The 18805-nt window shown below is 36.2% G+C and overlaps 1 protein-coding gene across 1 annotated transcript in view; it reads left to right on the forward strand.

Annotated features, from left to right (window-relative positions):
- DNER (delta/notch like EGF repeat containing) overlaps positions 1–18805 on the forward strand; it is a 371868-nt gene that overhangs the window by 188152 nt on the left and 164911 nt on the right. Inside the window, exon 5 of the mRNA XM_056807062.1 lies at positions 6302–6447. Coding sequence (XP_056663040.1) covers positions 6302–6447 — 146 coding nt within the window. The remainder of the gene's footprint in view (positions 1–6301; positions 6448–18805) is intronic.

The following is an 18805-nucleotide window of genomic DNA, read 5'->3' on the forward strand; positions in this document are numbered from 1 at the left end:
AATATAATAAATATATATAGAATTCTTTAAATATATATAAAAACTGATATTGTGAAAAATTAAGTAATTTTTCCAGGGTCAGTGGGATTTGAACCCAGGTCCTACTGTTTCCAAGTCCAGTGATCTATTGGTTCATCCTCTCCTTACCCTGCCAATGGACCAATTAACAAGGATATCTATCAATATAGCTATTATCTCTCTGTCTATACATACTTATTTGTGTAAGATCTCTATATACTTATATATACATGCACACACATTTTTTCTTGTTTAATCATATTAGTTATGTCTAATTTTTCATGATACCATTTGGGGTTTTCTTAACAAAGATATTAAAGAGATTTCCCATTTCCTTCTCCATCTCATGTTTTTTAAAGATGAGGAAATGGAAGCAAAGAGAATTAAGTGACTATATATACGCATGCATGGGCAGCTAGGTGATGAGGTGGATAGAGTGCTGCATCTGGAGTCAGGAATACCTGAGTTCAATCTGTCTTCAGACACTAGCTATGTGACCCTGGACACTTAACCCCCATTGCCTCAGTTTCCTTATCTGTAAATATGTTGGAGAAGGAAATGTCAAACCATTCCAGAATCGTTGTCAAAAAATACCCAAACGGGGTCATGAAGAATTAGATCTAACTGGAAAAAACAACTTAATAACAACAAAATTGAAAAAACATGGTTGCAAGGGATGCAAATGAAATAAAATATATATGCTTCTTGTAGCAAATTAATTTTATAATATAATTATAACTGTCAATTTAATGACTTTACTGACCACTTTGGATTATCTCAAAAGCACTTAAGTATCTACTATGGACCAGGCACTGTGTTAAGTGTTGAGATTATCAATATATTTTTTGAGTTCTTTCTTGGGTTCCACTTTCTTTCATCTCTCTTCCATTCAATATTTACTTTCCTTCAAGATTCAGTGTAAACGCTCTCCTCCTAGATCCCTGTCTGGATTTCCCCAGCTTTGAATTTCTCCCCACCATTACCTTGTATTTATTTGGTGTATGTTTACATACATTTACATGGTCTTCCTCAGGTGAGTAGAAGCCCATTGAGTTCAGGAACATTTTGGTATGTCTGTCCCCATGACCCATATATCTACTATTTGTTGATGCTTAATAAATACTTGTTGATTATAGTAGTCACTTCAATGATAATCCAATTAAAGAAATCAAAACACGTAACCATATCCTTTTCCATTTTTCTTTCATCTCTCAGCTTTCTTGCCTTCTGTTCAACCCCTAATGTGGCTGACTTCTGTGCCTTTAATGCCTAGCCTAGTTCTAGTTCTCAGCACCCAGTTCAATAAATGTTTGGTGAATTGTTAATTCAATTAATGTTAATTAATGGCTTAATTACCACTAGCTATAAGTGAATATAGATCATCTTAGGAACACAGTGAGTTGTGCATTGTCTAGGAAGAATTCTCTCCATGGTCACACCTCACTGTGTTCCTCGTGACAGTGTTTGGCACATTATAATTGTTTAATAAATATGATTCATTCATAGGGGCTTGGAGCCCTCTCCCTAACCCCACTTGGCATGTAGTTTTATTTATAATTGTAGCCATGATATTTCTCATATAGAACAATGTTTGGGTACATCCAAGAAAATAGTGGCTAATTAGTCGTAGATGTTGTAAAAAAAAAAACCAAAAATACTCTTTTCAGACAACAAGTAGCAGGGGAAGTCTGTAGCTGTGTCTTCTCTGCATGATTCCCTCTTAGTTTTTCATGGTTTATTAATGAATCTACCATATTGCAAACAGTTTTGATATCTCACATGGTAAGTTAAATCTTCTAGAACATATGTATAAAATATATTTCTGACAGGATTAGACATATTTTAGTTTTTTAATTTAAAAAATTTTATTGTTTTCCCAATTACATGTAAAATAATTGTTAATATTCTTTTTAAAACTTAAGAGATCTGATTGTGGGAATATTTATTCACCACAGGCTTTTTGTTTATTTCTTTTCCTGACTTATAATTTGGTATTGATTTTTCTTAAAAAAGAAAATGGAAATGCCATAGTTGACACAGATGAGGTTTGAACCTTTGTTCAATGTTGTCTGCTTCAGAGTATCCTAGGATGATGTTTTTTAATCTGTGCCATCTCTCCTTCCCTCCCATCTCTTGTTTCTCTTTTCATTTTCCTTGGTCCTGCTAGAGTAAGGGGCTCTTAAACTGGGGTCCATGGAGTCTGGGAAGTTGGATGAGAAAAATGGGTATCTTGATTTTCACTAACCTATAACTGAAGTTTAGTTTTTCCTTTAATTATTTGGAAACATGATTCTGAGAATGGGTTTGACAAAGCAGCCACGACAGAAAAAGATCAAGAATCCCTGGGCTATAGGGTGTGATGCTGATTAGGTATTAGGGTCATAGGTAGGGTATGGAACGGTAGGCCACGGAAAATTCAGCAAGTGGACAGTAGCTGGTTTCCCATTCAATTCATGGTTCTTTATGTAGTCAGCATCACACTAGGTACTTTGGAGAATCAGCAGAAATTTGAGATGTGTGAGATGTGTGAATAAAGTTTTTTTTAAAAAAACATGCCATAATGTATACTTCCAAGATAACATTGTTCATCAAAGCTACCCTCCTGGAAAGCTGCATGCTATGTGGCCATTGCTTAGATCAGAGGTGTCAAACACACAACTCATAACACATGGGGCCTGAACCAGATTAAAATGTAGTTTCTATATGATTTAATGTGTTGGATGTATTAATTTAAAAAGAGATATACCAACATATGTGGTTTTCTAAGTCAATTGGCCAACAGGGATTCTTATTTACAATTATATTTGAGTTTGACATTGACTTAGAACGTGTTTAAACTCCTCTTTTTGAGTTTAATTGAGTTTAGAAGATCTCTGAAGTCTAATCCCTTTAGAGGTACACTTATTTTTGACCCAGTCTAAGCACTGATTTATCCAACAACAGTCTTGGCTTTGAATCCTTTGCTGCTGTTTCCAAAAAAGTGAAATCTAGCACAGTTCCTGGCATATAGTAAACACTATCTAAATGTTAGCTGCTATTATTATTATTATTATTATTATTTACTTCTACCTTCAAAACAAAAGATACGCTCCCACCAAGGAATGTAGGATTATTGATTTAGAGTTGGAAGAGACTTTTGAGGTTGATTTTGTAGTTAGGTGATCCAATGGATAGGTTGTTGGAGTCAGGAATATTTGAGTTTGAAAAATGACTTAGACACTTTCTAAGTTGTGTGACCCTGAACAAAGTAATTTAATCTGTCTGCCTCCATTTCCTTATCTGTAAATAGGAATAATAATAACACCTGCCCCATCTGCAAAACACATTGCAAACCTTAAAATACTACATAAATATTATAATAGTAATGATGATGGTATTATTATCTAGCATAATTCCTTCATTTTACAGATGAGGAAACTGAGGTTTAGAAACTGCTCAAAGAGGCAAAGTTGCTTCTTTAGGGTTGCTGCCTATTTTATCTGCATGGAGAGTTAGGTTTTTCTTTTGTTTCCCACACCCACTTCCAGACACTCCCTTTGTCACCATGGTGCTTTATCATTTTTGCTATTTGTCTGTACCACTCTTTCCTAATCATTAGCCTTGCTTGGGTTCCTGATCTCTGTCTCACCATGCTCTATGATACTGACACTTGGCTTTAAATGTTCCTTTCAATCCCTTTCCATGCCATTACTTTTGGAGATTGCTGTGTCTATGTGGATGACCCAATTCACATTCTGTCCTCATAGTTTCTTGAATTTCTTATCTCCTGTATCATCATTTTAAATCTAGAGCCATTTACCAGGGAAGTCACAGACTAGAATTCAACCTCTTTTAAAATTGATCCATCACTGAATGGAATGGAAAAACTCCAGAATCCAAAAATCTCCTTCAACTATAATCTTTAAGAAACAAAAATGGATTAACAAGGGGTTTAGGGCAAACCTATGAATGATAAGGCATTATTGGCTAATAATAATAGCATTAGTGACCAATAAGAGAAAATTAGATATACTTAAGGGATTGTCTAGATAGCACAATGGATAGACTTCTGAATTTGGAATCAGTAAGACCTGAGTTAGAACTAGAACTCTCTTGCTGTGTGATCTTGGGCAAGTCACTTAACCTTACGATACCTCAATTTTACCAACTATAAAATGAGGGAGTTAAATTTGTTGGTATCTTTTCTAGTCCAAATCAAGGATCCTTTGGACTTAGAAAACTTACCTAAGAAGTGATAACTTTATCCTCTTTTCTATACTATCCTTTGGGTCTAAACTGAGTGGCCCATGACATTGACCCAGGATAGTTATTCTTATGTAAAAGAAAACTCTAAGAAATGGAAAAGCCATTCTTTCTCATCTTTCCTCCTCTCCTGGACATCTTCAGTTCAGTGAGGCATTTCTGCAATATGTAAGTGACAAACTTTCTACCAGTGGGTGAAGCTTTATGTCCTTATTTTGCAACACCTTACTTACTATCCTTTCCATTCTCCTTATGAAGTATATATCTCTCCATTTCCTGAGAAAGGTTACTTGACCCTCAGTTCTTATTATTTTTTTCCTTTTGCCATTTTGTTTATTGACATATTTAAAGACCAAAACAACTGAGTACACCTTAAAAGAGAGATCATTCTCTCTGTGAGACCTTCTTGTCTTCATTTTTAATGCTTCACAATGCTCTGCCAATGTTTTCTGCCAGAAACAGTCATTAGTTCACTTCAACTAATTAAGACATCAGACTTGTGATTTTAGTTAAGGAATAGGAAGTACGAAAAAACTGAGCCCTGTCAAACATTATTTTTCTCCAATACTTTTAAAAGAATAAAAAATGAAAAAGAGGTGGGAAGCCTCCTTTATTTTTAATATTTTCCACCAAATTTCTCACAATGTACTTTTCCATTACAGTGTGAAATGAAACTCAAATGACAGTTTGACAAGGTCGAATATATGTGTTTTAGCAACCTCCCTTTCTGGCTTAAAAGGAGTGATAAGTGAGACCCATTGAAAGTGAGGGGAGTGCTGTGGAGCCATTATTGACATCATTAAATGTGTTTATGACATGCCTGTCAGTTTCTGGCTTCGTGCCCCCTGCTGTATAAGCAAGTTAAATTGGTGTTGTGATTTCCGGAGAGCTTACCATCAAAAATGGACTGAAGCGATACGAACAAATAAAAGACCCCTTTATCTAACCCTGCATCCCTACAGGGATAACTTAGGAAGGAACTTGACAAGGTGGAAAAGGGGAGATACTTGTGACATAGGAAAGTGAGTGTAGAAGCCTTGTTCTATTAGCTGTAAAGCTATTCACTCTTGGGCAGTGACTCAACCACAGTGGGGACAAGACATTTTTCAAGTCTTATCAGAGGCCAGTCTAGAAGCGGTGCATGACTAAGACTGCAACATAGCTAGGCTTGTCATCTCAGCCAGCCTAAATGATCTCTGCTAGTGCCTCAGCCATCAATCTGACCATCCTAGTTAATCATGAGCATGAAGAGACCTGAAGTGATTGGATGGGGTGTGCCTTGGCCTTAAACACCGATTGTCTTCCTCATGGGAAATGAACCAGTGCATTATTTTGAAGTTAAAGTGTCCATGGATAAATGAGTGCTGTTGATGAAAAAATTAGAAACCAACCCAAGTGATACAATCGGGCTTCACTGATACAGTTACATTTTCTCAGTTCAAGAAAATGCTTCTGGTTGTTTCTTCTATGACCAAGTGACAATGTATATTTAAATCTATTTGAAGGGCTCTCATGTGGAAGAGAGATTAGGCTTGCTCTGTTTGGCACCAGTCACCGGAGCTAGGAACAGTGGGTAGAAGCTCAAAGAGATAAATTTAGGCTTGAAAGGAAATGCTTTGTAATTGTTAGAGCTGTCCAAAGTAGAACGGGCTGCCTTAGGTGATATTGAGTTCCTTTCTGTTAGAGGACTTGGAACAAAGGGTCTACAGCTCCTAGTTTGGAGATGGCATTGAAGGCATTCTTGGTCAGATGTGGGTTGGCCTGAATGGTCTCTGAAATCCTTTTACATTTTGATATTCCACAATTATGTAAGTCTTCCTGTGTCCTTTTTCTGTTAGTAGATCTTATTATAGAGTTAAAATCAGAGAGTGAATGTTCAAATGAAATGTTAATCAACGAAATATTTGCTGTTCACCTGCAATGTTATGTTTCATTTTCTTTTGTCAGAGCAGAATATGACTTTGGATTCTACCCTGCTTGGTGTGACTGCTTATCTGACCTTATCTCAAAGGAAAAAAATATTGTTCCTTTTTCTTCCCAGGTTTCGTGAATGACTCAGTCAGTAAATGCATCGTGGCTTTGCGCTTGACCGTGGTTGTGAAGGTTAGCACTTGTGTGCCTGTGGACAGCAAGTCACATGATGTGCAGTGCTCTGAAAAGGGAAAATGTACCACCACACCAGCAGAGGTGAGGAAAGGGGAGGTTTTCTATTTTAAACAGTGTATATTCATTGGTACAAATCTGATATGCATTTCTGTTTTCATGTGCATCTAGATAATGATTGCATGTATAGATTTTTAAAAATACTTAAACAATGATTATAAAATGCAACCAGAGAGACATTCAGTGTGTGTTGTGTTGGATATGGTGTTGGACTTGGAGTAAGGAAGAGTTGTGTTTGAATCATGCTTCTGACATGCCCTAGCCAAGGAAAAATGGACAAATTGCTTAACTCCTTGGAACATCAATCAATTGCCTGACATCTGCTAAGGTAGAGATGGGTGGTTATCTACATTTATTGAAGCTATTCCCATCCTGGACATTCTTTACATTGATGAACAATCACAGATTTCTTATTACATCCATGAAGTGCTGGTGTTCAGGCTAGATTTATGCTTTGATGAAAGAGATGGATTTTGTGAGAATGGGTACTGACCAGAAATCAGGTGAGAGGGAAGGAGAAGTCTAGGGTTGCGTGCTTCTCTTGGATTTTCTAGATCTTTTGCTGACAAATATAATAACCACTTCCCTGAATTTTGAGGGCCTCTTCTAAACCTTAAATAAATAATGTCACAGGTGGTGAAATGAAGGCCATTGGAAGGGAAAGAACCTGCCCTGTATCACACAGTGATTTAGTGGCAATTGGGTTAAAAGGAATGGAAAGAAATTAAAATGTAGAAAATTTTGAATTAATCTTATCCTTTTAAAAACTCAAACTCATCCACACAAATAAAATTAGATTTAAACAATTGGAAAAACATGAATTTCTCGTGGGTAGAATGAGCCAATATAATAAAATGACAATCCTATCTTAAAAAAAAAAAAACCTTCTAGTGGCTGTGTTCCATTTTTGAATGGAAGATGTGGGAGGCTGTGGAAAAGGACTCTTTTAATTGCACACTTTCTCCTTTCTCTTGATTGTTCATGATGAGTGTTCATAGACTCAATAAGTTGGAAAGGTCCGTAGAGGCCAGCTAGTTCAGCTTCCCACCTAATGCAGGATTCCTCTCTGCTATGTTGCTAATAATTATCCAGCTTCTGCTTGAAGACATCTAGTGACAGGGAACTTGCTACTTCTAAAGTATCCTACTCTACTTTTGAATATCCATCTTTTTTCCTTTACCATATCATATTATTGTCCTTATTCTGTCTCATTCTTCTCAAATCTTAAAGGATCTCTGCCTAAACTGGCATTAAGGAGGAGCAGAACCTCCTAATCATTTAAGAGTTTTTCTCTTTCACTGATGTTGGCTCTTCTACAATCTGTGTAGAACACAGTCATCCATGGCTTTTTATTCTTTGTGATTCTTGTCCACTGATAAAACAATGGCTTTCCATGAAAAAAGAGGGCTTGTTCAGACCTTTATATCCAGGGAACTTGATTAAATAGTTCAAAGACAGAAAGAAAGGTCTCATATACAACAAAATATTTATAGAAGCCCTTTTTTGTGGTAATAAAAGCCTGGAATCAAAGTAGGCAACCTTGAATTTTGGAATAGCTAACCACATTGTGGTGCATAGGCATAATGGGATAGTTCTCCATCTAAAGAAATGAAAGGATCAGAATTTAAGGAAGCATATAAGGATTTGTATGAACTGATTCAGAATGAAATAAGCAAGATCTGGACAACAGTATACACAGTGACTACCACAATTAGAATCCAAAGAACAAAAACCAGACTGAATACCAGGGAACTAGAACAACCAAGCTAAGGACAAAAGGTGTGGTATATTGCATATGCCATCAGATGGAGCTGATGTGTTATTTCTGCAGAATTCCTTTTTGAACTTTCTTTCCAACCTTTGTTGAGGGAAGAAGAGACTAGCATTTCAATAGTGCCTATTATGTGTCAATCAACATGCTGAAGACATTTCACAAATATTATCTCATGTGATTATTCCAAAAATCCTGGGAGGTAGGTACTGTTATCATTGGCATTTTATAGTTAGGAAACTGAGGCACAGAGAAGTCAAGTGACTTGACCAGGGTCACATGGGTAAGGGTGTGAGGCTGGATTTGAATTTATGTCTTTTTGTATCCAAGCCCACCATGCTCTTATGCCACCTTGCTTCCTAAATTGTGTTAAAGAATTTGGAAATGAGAGGATATAAAAAATAAGATATCAATAAAATAAGATTAAAAATTGGCAAAAACAATTTTTAAATAAAAAACAGTTTTCTGGGTTTAGACATAGTAGCTTATTGGAGATAGTTAGGTCGCTCAGTGGATAGAGAACCAGGACTGGAGCAAAGAGGTCCTGGGTTCAAATGTGACTTCAGACACTTCCTAGCTATGTATGTGATCCTGGACAAGTCATTTAGCTCCCATTGTCTAGCCTTTACTGCTCTTCTTCCTTGGAACTGATCGTAGTATCAGCAAGGATTTAAAAATATATAGAAACTTATGTAGTTCTTTATTGGGAAAGTTGAAATGATCAAAATAAATAACACTGAGAAAAAGGAGAGGAAGCCTAACATAAGGAGATGTAACAGGGTCTAGTGGGAAAAAAGCATTGTATTTGGATTCAGTCAAGCTGATCTGAATCATGTTCAGTGTGGCCTTAGCTCATCTCTTTGGGGCTGTTACTTCATCAATAAAGGAAGGGGTTGGACTAGCTGATCTTTCCATTTCTAACAATCTATGAAACTGATATTTAAATATTGTATCATATAATTTAATATTGCTTCAGACTATTAATATATCAACCAATAATTAATGTTAATTATATTAACAATATTTTGATTCAATTTAATCTCCTATTCTTGAAAGGAATAATCTGTAGGGGGCAGAATTTCACCATGAAATGGACAGGTGGCTCAAGCTGTGGTCTAAAAAGTTTTGTCCAAGTGACGAAAATGAGCACAACTAGAAGCCAGAGCCAGAATTATATTCTTGCCTCGGGGCAGATGAACTGGATGGAGGCCAAAAGCTGAAACTCAAGGATAAGATTTCTTTTCTACCAGATAAACTTGCCTTTTAGATCCCATCCTCTTACTTCTTAGCCAATTTGGAAGGTTCTCTTCCTTCTCTTTGGGGAAACCTCATTAATCAAAATATCCTGTAGAAAAGGAAAGGATACACAGTGCTTTTCTCTGATTATAGTCTAAAATGGAGAAGGAGAAAAATATCTCCACCAAAACCTTAGGAAAAGTTGTTCATTTTGGGAAGAGGAAGCTCCATGAGGGTAGAGACAGTTTTCATTTGTGTCTTTGTAGACTCAGCATCAAGGAGCACAATGGACATGTGAGCAGGCTGCAATATGGAGAACTTAATTTTTTTTATTCTTTGTAATTTTATTTTGGATTAGATTATATTTATACTCATTCCTTCTTTGGTCTTTAAGAAGATACTCTGTTGAGTATTGATATAAATTTTTTAAATTAATTTTTTTTTGACATGGAGAACTTTGAAGAACATAAGATCATAGATTTAGAGCTCATTGAATCCTTAGAGGCCATTGAATCCAACCTTGTAGATTTTACAGATGAGGAAACTGAGGCTGAGAAAGGATCACACAATTAATAAGAGTCTGAGACAAGATTTGAACTCAGATCTTACTGAATCTAAGTCCAACACTCTTATCTTTTATGCCACATAGCTACTTAGGATCATAGCATAGTACATTTAGGTATGATGTTCCTCCTGATCCCCTTCATTTTGTAGATGAGGAAACTAAGACCCAGAGAGATTTAGGTCATACAGGCAGAACATATCAGGACTAGAATTTTAGCTCTGGTTTTCTGCCTCTGAAAATCACACACTTTCCTCTATACCCCACTGATTCTTTAAGGAGTAAAAGATATCAGGAAAATGCATGGTATAGGGACTGGCTAGGTGACTCAGTGGATAGAGAGCCAGGTCTGGAGATGGGACATCCTGGGTTCAGATATAATAATGATTCTAAGATGGAAGGTAAAGGATTAAAGAAAAAAAATTCATGGTAGGAAGGAAATATGGGTGATCACATGGTAAGGGCACCCTCAGGATTTGAGGAACAATGAACTTTCTGTGGCAAACCTCTAGACTGGTGTGGACAAGAGACATGGGATCAATAGGCATGGATGAGTTGGGACTTCTGTTGCTGGAGGTAAGATGCAAGTCTGTGAGATCACAGACCCATATGAGTATCCATACTGTTTAGCCGTGTGTCTGGCACACATAGATGTTCAGTAAGTACAGTAAGAATTGGATCAGAAACATCTGGAGACCACAGAAAAACTGGTAGCATTAGGGATAGAAAATTAGCAAACGCCAGACCAAATTCAGGTTCAAGTTATTCAGTTCAATTTAATGTCTGCTGAGTACAAACTGGGCTTGTTGTTGGGAAAGCTCAAAGACAATATAGGTATAGAGCTGGATGGAATCTCAGAGGCCATCTGGTCTGACCCTCTCATTTTACAAATGAGGAGACTGATGACCAGGGTTTAAAAGGATTTGAAGTCACACAAGTAGTAAGCAGTGGAGAAGGGAACTTGGAGCATCATCAGGAGGAAATTGCTTTGCAAATCTTTTGGTACAAGGTAAATGTGAGCTACTAATGCTTCCTTGGCAGCTTTTTTGAAGTCTATTGCTTTGTATTTCTACTGCCTTTGTCCTTTCTACAGATCTTCATTTCATGCTACTTAGGGCTATTGCAGGAGCCAATCTATAGGCGTCTTTATTTACCCAATCCAAAATAAACCAGTGCCAGAATAACCTTTCTTATATAGAGCTCAGGGCATCTCTACTCAAAAATCTTCAGTAGCTTCCTATTTATTATCAAATACAGTTTCAGTTTTTCTGTATGGTATTCAAAGTCATCTACAACTTGGCATCACTGTCCTTTTTTCTGGATTATCTCCTGTGGCTCCCCTCTATATAGTTTACTTGAACTAGTGATCTTTTATCTCTGCATTGAGTGCAATATTCTTCAGTCTCTGATCCTTTGCTTACATTATTCTTTTTGGAAGATCCTCTCTTCCAAGTTTTGCCTATTGAAATCCTCTTAATTCTTGAAAAGGAAACCACAATGCCAGGTCTTTTGAAAGAACTCTTCTGTTCTCATAATACAATGTTTGTAAATTTGAAATGCAATTTTTATGTAATGTATAATTATTCACAAAGGCCATATGCTTCATGAGATCAGAGAATTTAAATGTAAATAGTTTGCATTCTCTAACATAATGTTTTTTACATATGATCCACTTAACATGCATTTATTGCATTATATTCTTGTATTAAGTCTTCTATCAAAGTAAAATAGTCATGGGTTTTTACAATATGCCCTTCCCTTATTTAGTAATATTATATATTTTAGTTCACTACGTGGAACTAACTGTTTCTCTCATGTCAAATTTTGTTAGGTCAGATGACACTTAATACTTAAAAAGTAGGGATCTTTTTTTTGTTACTGTTCAACATTAACATTTTTGAATAGAAGATTACTTGGAAGCTTCTCTTTAGCTCACAGTAAGGTGAGCATTTTTTAGTTTTTCCTTTAGAAAAATTATTACTTGTTTCCACCCCACTATAATTCACACCTTCTTATTCATGGTCAAAATCTTACTTACTAGTTACTGTGAAGACCTCCTCTCTTCACTTTACCCAGTTGAGTTATGCAAGCCACGTGATTAGGGGTTTTCTCCCAGGTTAATTTCCATCCTCTTTGATCATGCTGGACTGTTTTTTCCCTCATCCTTTGTTTTATTCTTTGTTATGGGGATATTTCTGTGTATTGGGGTGGGGTGAGGGAGCAGGATGTAAAAACAAATGCTATCAATAAAAAGTTAGTGTTTTGAAATCCTTAGTTGATAGAGTTATTTTGCTTTTATCCAATTAAATATGTAGCCCTAATTAGTCAAGCAAACATTCCTGATTACTGGTTTGCCAATGATTTTTTCTAGCCCCAAGATTATGGTCATGAGATAACAGAGGAAGTTTGACTCATCAGTGTACTACCAGATTAGTCATCCAGAAGTCCTTATGGAAAACCAGCTGTCTAATATTTGAGCAATACCTGGTGAATATTAGAGTGCAGAAGGTGACTGATGAATGTGGTTATTGAGAATAATGGATTGGAAACATTTTCTTCTCTAAGCCATTATTATGCCAATCTTACATATATTGTGGATCCAGGAAAATGTAATAGTCACTTAAGAAAGAAACTTAAATATTATTACCAATTCTTTCTTAGTTGTCAAAAAGAAATGGACAGAATAATTTGAGAAATTGGAGTTCTCTTCTCTGCCATCCACTTTTTTGATGATCTTGTTGATTTGAAATAATCAGTAGTCTGCCTTTTTTTTTTTGCTTTTAATAGTACTACATTGATGGGCTGTAATAGAGGTAATATTTCACTCTTTGGAAAAGATGTTTCAGAAATAGGATTCTCTGGATATAATTAGAAGAAATTGAAGAGATCCTCATTAAAATGTAATCCCATTGTAAAAAAAAGTCATTTTCAGATTTTACAAAAGTACTCTGACACAATATGGTTGTAAGAAGTTAGACTAAAGGGTGTCAGAGAGAGCCTATACAGAAATAAAGAAATTATTTTTATATCTCTCAGAGGCAGTATAGTAGAATGGATAGAAAGTCAGTCTTGAAGTAAGAAAGATGTTAATTCAATCCCTGCCTTTCATCCATGCTATCTTTCTCACTCTGGGAAAGTTATTTAATTTCTTGGCACCTTAATCAACTCTCTTAGACTCTAAGATGATGTTAGAGACCAATTGCCAGTTTATCTAAGTGAAAGAGGTTCCCATACTGGGAGTTCCCTATACTGATGAAATCATAAGTCTATATCCAACAAAATGCCCAAAAATACCCCCCCCCAAAAAAATAAGAAGGAAGTTAGTAATTAATGTCTTGCCTTCCTCTTAGGTGCCCTTAGAAATCAATGCAGTTCTGATTCTTTTGGGTCTAGATTCCCAACCTTCGTTAAGAGTGGCTAAAAGAGGAACCTTCAGCTGGTAAGGGGTGGAGGGAGGCAGAGTTAAGATGACCTTTTAGAAGCAGCAAAAGTCTAGACTTCTGTGAAAACCCTTCCACACCAATAAAAAACAAAGGGCTTTGAGGGGACAGAAAACCAAATTTAACAACAGGACAAAGTTGGAGGGACCTTCCTGCTCAATTAAACTTAAAAGGTACATAGAGAAGGCTAAATACTCAGGTTTAAGAAAAAGGAAGTAGGAAGGTCCCAGGACCCCTCCTCTACCTACCATGCTGAGTCTCCAGCTGTCACTGGAATCTTTGGGCAAGGGCCCCAGAGGAAATGCCTTGGTGCCACAGCTGTGCCAGGTTCAAGGTTCTAACCATAGCCAGCAGGGAGGGCAGCCTAGTCTCAGCCACTACTCTCCATCTTGGGCCTCTCCTTCTGGAGATTTTGGCCTCAGGGCATATCCACCTCCAGAGATCAGCTCTGTTCCAGCTTAATTTAGTCTATCAATAGGGCAGACAAGAAGTCTTCAGAGGGTAGGGAAGCTCAATCTCCAACACCCTTCCCCAACCTATAATAAAAGATGAGATTGGCAACTCTTAAAATTGTTATTATCATCAGGGTAGCTAGAAGAAATATACTTAGAGGGAACAGTGACAAACTGTATAGGATGAAATGTCAATATATATATATATATATATATATATAAACTAGGGGTAAAAAAGAGGATAATACTAAGAGAAATGGGAAAAAGAAATAAAATGGGGGTAATTTAATATTTCATAAAGAAGCACTTGGTGGGGAGGGGAGGAGAAGACCAATACAATGGAAAGGTGAAAGAGGTTGGAGACAGTCTCCAAGAAAATTTTAATCATTACAGTGGGAAGGGTCAGAAAGGTTCAAATGGAAGGAAAACCTCCAACTTCAAATTCAATCATCATCACCTTTGTCAACACCATCAAGAACAACATCATCAACATCATCAACATCATCAACATCAAGAACATCAAGAACAACATCATCAACATCAAGAACATAAAAAAGAACATCATCAACATCAAGAACATCAAGAACAACATCATCAACATCAAGAACATCAAGAACAACATCATCAACATCAAGAACATCAAGAACAACATCATCAATATCATCAACATCAAGAACATCAAGAACAACATCAAGAACATCAAGAACAACATCATCAACATCAAGAACATAAAAAAGAACATCATCAACATCAAGAACATCAAAAAGAACATCATCAATATCAAGAACATCAAGAACAACATCATCAACATCATCAACATCAAGAACATCAAGAACATAAAAAAGAACATCATCAACATCAAGAACATAAAAAAGAACATCATCAACATCAAGAACATAAAAAAGAACATCATCAACATCAAGAACATCAAGAACAACATCATCAACATCAAGAACATCAAGAACAACATCATCAACATCAAGAACATCAAGAACATCATCAACATCAAGAACATCAAGAACAACATCATCAACATCAAGAACATCAAGAACAACATCATCAACATCAAGAACATCAAGAACATCATCAACATCAAGAACATCAAGAACAACATCATCAACATCAAGAACAACATCATCAACATCAAGAACATCAAGAACAACATCATCAATGTCGTCAACACCAACAACATCATCAACACCAACAACATCATCAACACCAACAACATCATCATCAACAACACCAACATCATCCTCAACAACATCCGCAACAACACCCAGAACATCATCAACATCATCAACATCTACATCATCAACAACATTCTCAACAACATCAACAACATCCTCAACAACATTCTCAACATCAACATCAAAGTCATCAATATCTACATCCTCAACAATATCCTCAACATCAACAAAATCAACATAATCAATATCTACATCCTCAACAACATCCTCAACATCAACAAAATCAACATAATCAATATCTACATCCTCAACAACATCCTCAACAACATAAAAAACATCATCAAAGTCATCAACATCTACATCCTCAACAACATCAACAACATCATCAACATGATCAAAATGTTCAACATCTACATCCTCAACAACATCAACATCATCAACGTCATCATCTACATCATCTACATCATCAAAATCTTCATTGTCAACATCATCAACAACATCAACAACATCATCAACACCATCAACATTGATATCTTCATCATCAACATCATCAATCTAATCCTCAGAAATATCATCAACATCAACATCGTTGTCATCAACAACATCATCATCAACAACCTCAAGAACAACAACATCAACATCAACACCTAACTATCCATCTTTTCCTGGCCCAGGAAAGATTTTTGCTGGGTGGCCTAACCTAATAGCATACTATGCAGAGTACTGAATGAGAACCAAAAGACCTAAACTCTAGGCTTTAGTGCCACTATGTGTCCTTTGGGGATAAAAAGAAAGCCTTCTTTTTCCTGGATTCAGTTTCCTCATTTATGTATGAGTAAAGCTTACCTGGACTTTGATTAAATTAATCAGTTAAATCATAGAATAAACCAGGTGTAAACAGGATAAAAAGAGATTATTCACTTATAAAAATGAATGATGAAGAAAAAAAAGAGGAACCTTCCCTTTGAAGCAGTTAACATGGCCAAAGTTAGTGGAGATCAGATGAGAGACTATATTTACTAGAGACTATATTTAGTAAAGCAGCCCTTGAGGGGAGTCTTTTTAGGGAGACAGTTCTGCTGAATAAGTAGATGCCATATTGACAGAACACATACACTTTGGGGACAGCAAAGAATGGGAATTTGAAACCCTGATGAGAATTTATTATGGCTGAAATGAAAGTGGTAAAGCTATTGAAGTCAATTAAACCATTGTTAAAATTAAGGCACTAGGGCTAGAGCAAAGACAAAACAGCCTAGGGGGCAGGTAAGAGAGGGATACAACATGTACCCAGTAAAGTGCAAAGGGTCCTAAAAGTCTCAGTTTTAATCTACTAAAGCTTAAGACTGTACTAAATCTTTTGGAACTAATTCTTTTGTTTTATACAAGTGAGGGATTCAGTGAAGTAAATAAATGATCAGATAATAGGTCTAGGCATATTAGGGTAGGGAGAGAAAGCTAAGAACTTTGGGCACTGGGATGGGTTGTGCTTTTCAGAAAAAGGAAGAAAAATTGTGTGAATAGTCATTAGGAATAGAATCTTATGAGAGGAACAATAAAGAGTTTGGTGTCACTGGATTTTAAAGCATAAGGGTATTTGACAGAACCAGCACTTTGAGAAATATCCATGCTTAAGGAATAGTAGATACATGATAAACCTGCCATGGAGACTGAGAAGATTTGGTTAAATGAGTAGGAGGAGAATCAGGAGAGACCAATACTATGGAAACCAAATTAGGAGAGGATATTTAGGGGGTCAACATTTTCCAGAACTTACAAAAAATTGAGGAGGATGAGGATCATAAAAATCTATTGGATATATTTACTGAGGTCATTGATCATCCTTCAGAGAACAGTTTCATAAGATTTTTGGGATCAGAAATGGGATCACAAGTAGTTAAAGAGTATATGGGTAGTGAGGAAGTGATTCCAGTAAGCATAGAATATTCATATTAGATTGTTACTGGTAAAAAGGTAGAAAGAGAGAATAAAAAATCAAGGAGGTAGTATGGGCAAATGAAAGTTTTTAAAGAATGGAAATATAATAGCATAGATAGAAGGAAAATTTGATGGGGGTAAGCTCTGGATAAGATAGAAGAGGATGCCATGGGGGAGCACAAGTTACAAGGGTGATGCTTATGAAAGGAAAAAGCCACTGTATCATCTTAGACTGGTGCAGAGGGAAGGGAGGGTGATGGGTAAAAATAATTGAATGTATTTTGATACAGACTAGAGAAGATGAAGGGAAACACATGACAAGTCCCTTTTTGCAGCCAAGTTAGTAGAAAAATAATTTATGGGGGAGCTTGAGGGAAGCATGTGGAGTTCAAGAAAAGCAATATTTGGAATAGCTACTGATAGTTGCATTGAGAAGTGGGAATCCAGTTGTGCTAATTTATTATGAATTTGTAGTGAACCCTTGTGTTGGGGGATGTGGGAGGAATGAAAGTGCTATAGAGAAGAGGAGAGTAGATGAGGGAAGAAATAAGATGTCTTTAAGAGAAAGGCAGATTTCTAGGAGCACTGATACATAGGGAGAGAAAGCAGAGAAAAGAGGAGGAGAGTTTATCAGTGTTCCAGTTCCTGAGGAGGAGAGGGGTTCCAGAGGGCATAGTTGAGAGGAAGTATGGAAGATATTGCTGTATCTTTTTCAGCTTGACAGGTAGTGTCTCCACATAACAAGGAGCTTTTTGACTCAGTGGCTAGTGTCTCTACATAATAAAGATGAGGGTAATAGGAAGTAAAAATGTGTTAATTTGTTAATAGTAAGTTAGGAAAAGCACCAGATTGGAAAACCATGTAGATGAGATTGGCTTTAGTTTTCTAATTGTAATTGTGGTATGAAAGTGCCTCTGACTGTGATATCTCTTGGAGAATTACCTAAGGATGAGAATTGGCAACAGAAGTACTGGTGTCATGGTGGTTGGGAAGGTTGTATAAAGGAGAGATATTTTGAAATGGTATTGTTGTACAAGGAGTTAACAGTCTAAGAGAGGGCATATGAGATGGATACAAGTCCTATACTCTTTTAAAAAATGTTGTATTGAAACTATTTATAGTTTCAAGAGGTAGTGTGATATAGAGAGAGGAGTGCATAAATCATTGTATCTAGGAGAAAAAGAAAAAAACTGTTAAGTAAAAGGGGAAATATTAACATCAAATACCTTTGATTAAAGTCTAATATCTAAGACCTATCATGAACTGATAGTATAAGATAAAAGGTCAAAGGATATGAATAATTCTGAAAAGAAGTTGTGTAAACTATCAACCACCAGTGGGGAGAATTATGGCAAATAACTGATGAGAAGAGAAATATAATTAAAACAATGTTGAGGTTTTTACTGGACTTGGATGGCTCTAGAAGACAAAATGAAGCTGCAGTCTTTGTACAACTCTGCCTCACTTAAATTCAATTCATGTACAAGTCAAGACATCACCCCACAATGTCATTGATCCTCTGAAAACAAAAGACAAACAAACAACAAAATAACTTCTATCTTTGGGTTCTTCACATTTGTCATTTCTTACAGCAAAATAATGTTCCTTTAACTTTATTTATAGTACTTTATTCAGTCATCCCTCAAAATATGGGTACCCAATTTGTTTCTGGTTTTTATTTTTTCTATCACAGAAAGTGTTGCTACAAGCATCTGGGTATATATGGAACTTTTGTCTTTCTTTTTGACTTCTTTAGTAAAGGAAATGCATCCTCCAAGGATGGGAATGCTTTAGGG

Source organism: Monodelphis domestica, chromosome 8, assembly GCF_027887165.1.
Source record: "Monodelphis domestica isolate mMonDom1 chromosome 8, mMonDom1.pri, whole genome shotgun sequence".
NCBI lineage: Eukaryota > Metazoa > Chordata > Mammalia > Didelphimorphia > Didelphidae > Monodelphis > Monodelphis domestica.